This window comes from Opisthorchis viverrini, assembly GCF_000715545.1.
Source record: "Opisthorchis viverrini unplaced genomic scaffold opera_v5_11, whole genome shotgun sequence".
NCBI classification, from domain to species: domain Eukaryota; kingdom Metazoa; phylum Platyhelminthes; class Trematoda; order Opisthorchiida; family Opisthorchiidae; genus Opisthorchis; species Opisthorchis viverrini.
In genome coordinates, this window is record NW_008751667.1 from 265,003 (window position 1) to 267,742 (window position 2,740).

Genomic DNA, 2,740 nt, shown 5'->3' on the forward strand with positions numbered 1-2,740 from the left:
GTGTGTCCGATTGGTTGGCTCGCGTGAGCGCTGTGGGTTGACTGGATATGTGACTCAGTTGTTTTGCTTGCCTGCCACGAAAGCGTACCAGTTTGGCCGCGTGTACTCAATACACCCGTGTCCATACTTACGTGTTCTTCTGACTTACTGTGAACTACGATGATGGGTATCCGCAAAATGCCGATCAAACAGCCTCGATCAATATCAAAAAGTGTCCTTCGAATGGCGCGAGGCGGTGGTAGTTTTTAGGTAAAGCTGTTTTGTTCCTTGTTGGCGAGTCTTTTTTCCGGCACTAAACACTAGAACGGGGATAGCAGTCAGGTAGAACAGTTGTGATTGCAAATTGCCTGTATTTTCAAGCAGCTGTTTGTCACGTTTCGGGGAATTACTTTTTTAGACGCTTCAAGGTGTTTTTTCACAGACGGTCTCTTCAGGCAGTTTTCTCAAAGCAAGTATGGACCAGGGAGCGACTGGGTTGCTATTTAGTACGTCCTATCGGAGTGTTGCCTTGACTACAGGCAATGGAAGGCGTTATAAAAAGTAGCATTTGATGAGTTTGAACCCGACCAGTTGATGACTGATCTAAGTGAGCGGTCTTCCAAGGCCTGTTTGGGTCTAGGAGATTCTTAGGAAGTATTTTCTATCTCCCATGCTCTTATTAGAATCAATCCAACCAGAAACTCTCAGGAGGATTACACTCTTGGTGTAAAGATCATCTAGGGCTAAACGAACCAATGCAAACGTGGTTACACAAGCTGAAGTTTGAACCTAGTCACGCAAATTTTAACGCCTTTCATCTGTCTCGCTCTCCATCATTTATACTTTACAGTTTTGTGTGCCAGAAGGACGCATAGGTCAAGTTCGCCAAAACCAGAAAAAAAACCACCTGGTCGTCGAGAGTTTTTGTCCCTCGGAGGGCTCCTCGTGCAATGGAAATAGTGAAATAAGCTACAGAATTTGGGGATCTCAACTGTGACCAACTGACCAAAAATGAGCTGTAAGTTAAACCAGTAGTTTCATAAATGTGCTGATTTTGGTGGCATTCAGGCTACTGAAACATCACTTTCGGATGGTTGAGTTGCTCAGTAGATTTGGTGTCCTGCTAATGATAGAGGTAGCATCATCATTGCGTCTGGGTTATGCTTTAGTTATCGTTCCATTCGCAGGATCAAGGGATTTGCTGACCTTCAAATATGGTTGGTGGTTCTGATGACAGCCGGATAGGTTGCATTTTCATTGGTCGACATCCAGACTTCGACTACCGACAATGGACTGACGCTGTAAGAGGTCAATTCTTTTTGAAAAAAAAAAACATCAGCCTCCTGATCTGTGAGGTAATTGAAGAGAAGTTACGATTTCTCAAATAACGTTGTACTCCCATGATATCCTTCAAATCTTACGGTGTTTTGAAGGAAAGCCTGGAAATGCCGCGAAGGAATTCAGCCCACGCATTAAATGTATGCAGCTTGTACACCAATTTTCGGGCGCACCGGATAACAAAATAGACTTCATTGGTGATGATAAGTTATGTCACTGTGATGCCGGATTAGGTCTGTGGGTGAAAAGACCAACTGAACAGGCGGATAACCATGTATGATGACCTGCAATAGTGCGCCTCTTTTCCTCACCATAAAAATACTAGCAGCAACCTCATGGCTGTCTGGAAAGGCACCTGTATAACAAGGGCCTCCGCTTACCGAAGAGACTGGCCGCAGACCACCAACTTCGAATTTCTTCTAACAACTCGTCGGGTGAAAGACTGTCATCCATGGCTTGTTGTCCCATGAACGGGAGTGTCGAATCTCTTGCACGTGCCATCAGCTGTGATGGAGAGGGTAGCAATTCTAGCCATCGCCGAAGGCGAGACATCATGTTGTGAACAGTGTCGGGAGATGCAACGTCCCCCGGTGGATAGGAAAATGCTGGTTGACGGTAGATTACCTTCGGATCATCCATGGTTCTCCACCGCCGTGTAGACTCCGGAGATCGAGCAAAGTACAGGCCATCTGATGGTGCTGGGGATGTTGGAGGGGTTTTCGAAACTTCCAGAGTAGGAAAAGTAGCACTCTAGGGGAGAAAGGATGTGCAACAAAGTGAGGATGCTACTGATTTCCACCACACTCATTTCCTGAAACTATTTGAAGGCATGAAAATTTGGTGACGCATTAGCTTCTTGGGAATTACCATTGAAATACGCTTTTTAAAGTTGGGAGAAGCGGTTACGCAGTTATAGTACCATTTCCCCTTTCCAAAAATGTGGTTAGAACCTTGGCGATCCCCATACCAAGCAGACGTACCATCATCTCCACGACAAACGTAAGGCGTAAGAAAGTGTAAAGATGTAAGGATGCATTCGCTACTTTACTGACAGCAGATTCATACATTATTCCTCCTGTTGTCTGTGTTTTGTTAGGTGATATGAATTGCTATATAAGTAGCTTTGAAGAGTGAATCTTGAGCATTGTAGCGTATCGGCTGAGAAAATCTGATGAGACAGTTTGCTAGCGCGTCAGTGAAACAGTTCAAGTTGTAGCTGTACATCTAAGGAACCTTGACGGAAGAGGTGTCTGAATTATGTTTGTAGCTACTCGGTCACCCACATACCTGACTGTTCAGCCCACAGTCGCTCACTGGATCATGAGACCTGTCTTTTTTCATACTCACAAACCACGTCACATTAAGGTGACTTATCGATTGTCTGTACCGTCCAGATGAGCTTAGCAACAACTCATGTGCTGAA

At 45.0% G+C, this 2,740-nt stretch overlaps 1 protein-coding gene across 1 annotated transcript in view; it reads right to left on the reverse strand.

Moving 5' to 3' along the window:
- Positions 1–2,740, reverse strand: part of T265_01025 (hypothetical protein) — a gene marked incomplete at both ends in the record, with an annotated part of 58,008 nt that overhangs the window by 14,256 nt on the left and 41,012 nt on the right. The window contains one exon of the mRNA XM_009164968.1: positions 1,698–2,067. Within this exon, the coding sequence (XP_009163232.1) occupies positions 1,698–2,067 (370 nt within the window). The remainder of the gene's footprint in view (positions 1–1,697; positions 2,068–2,740) is intronic.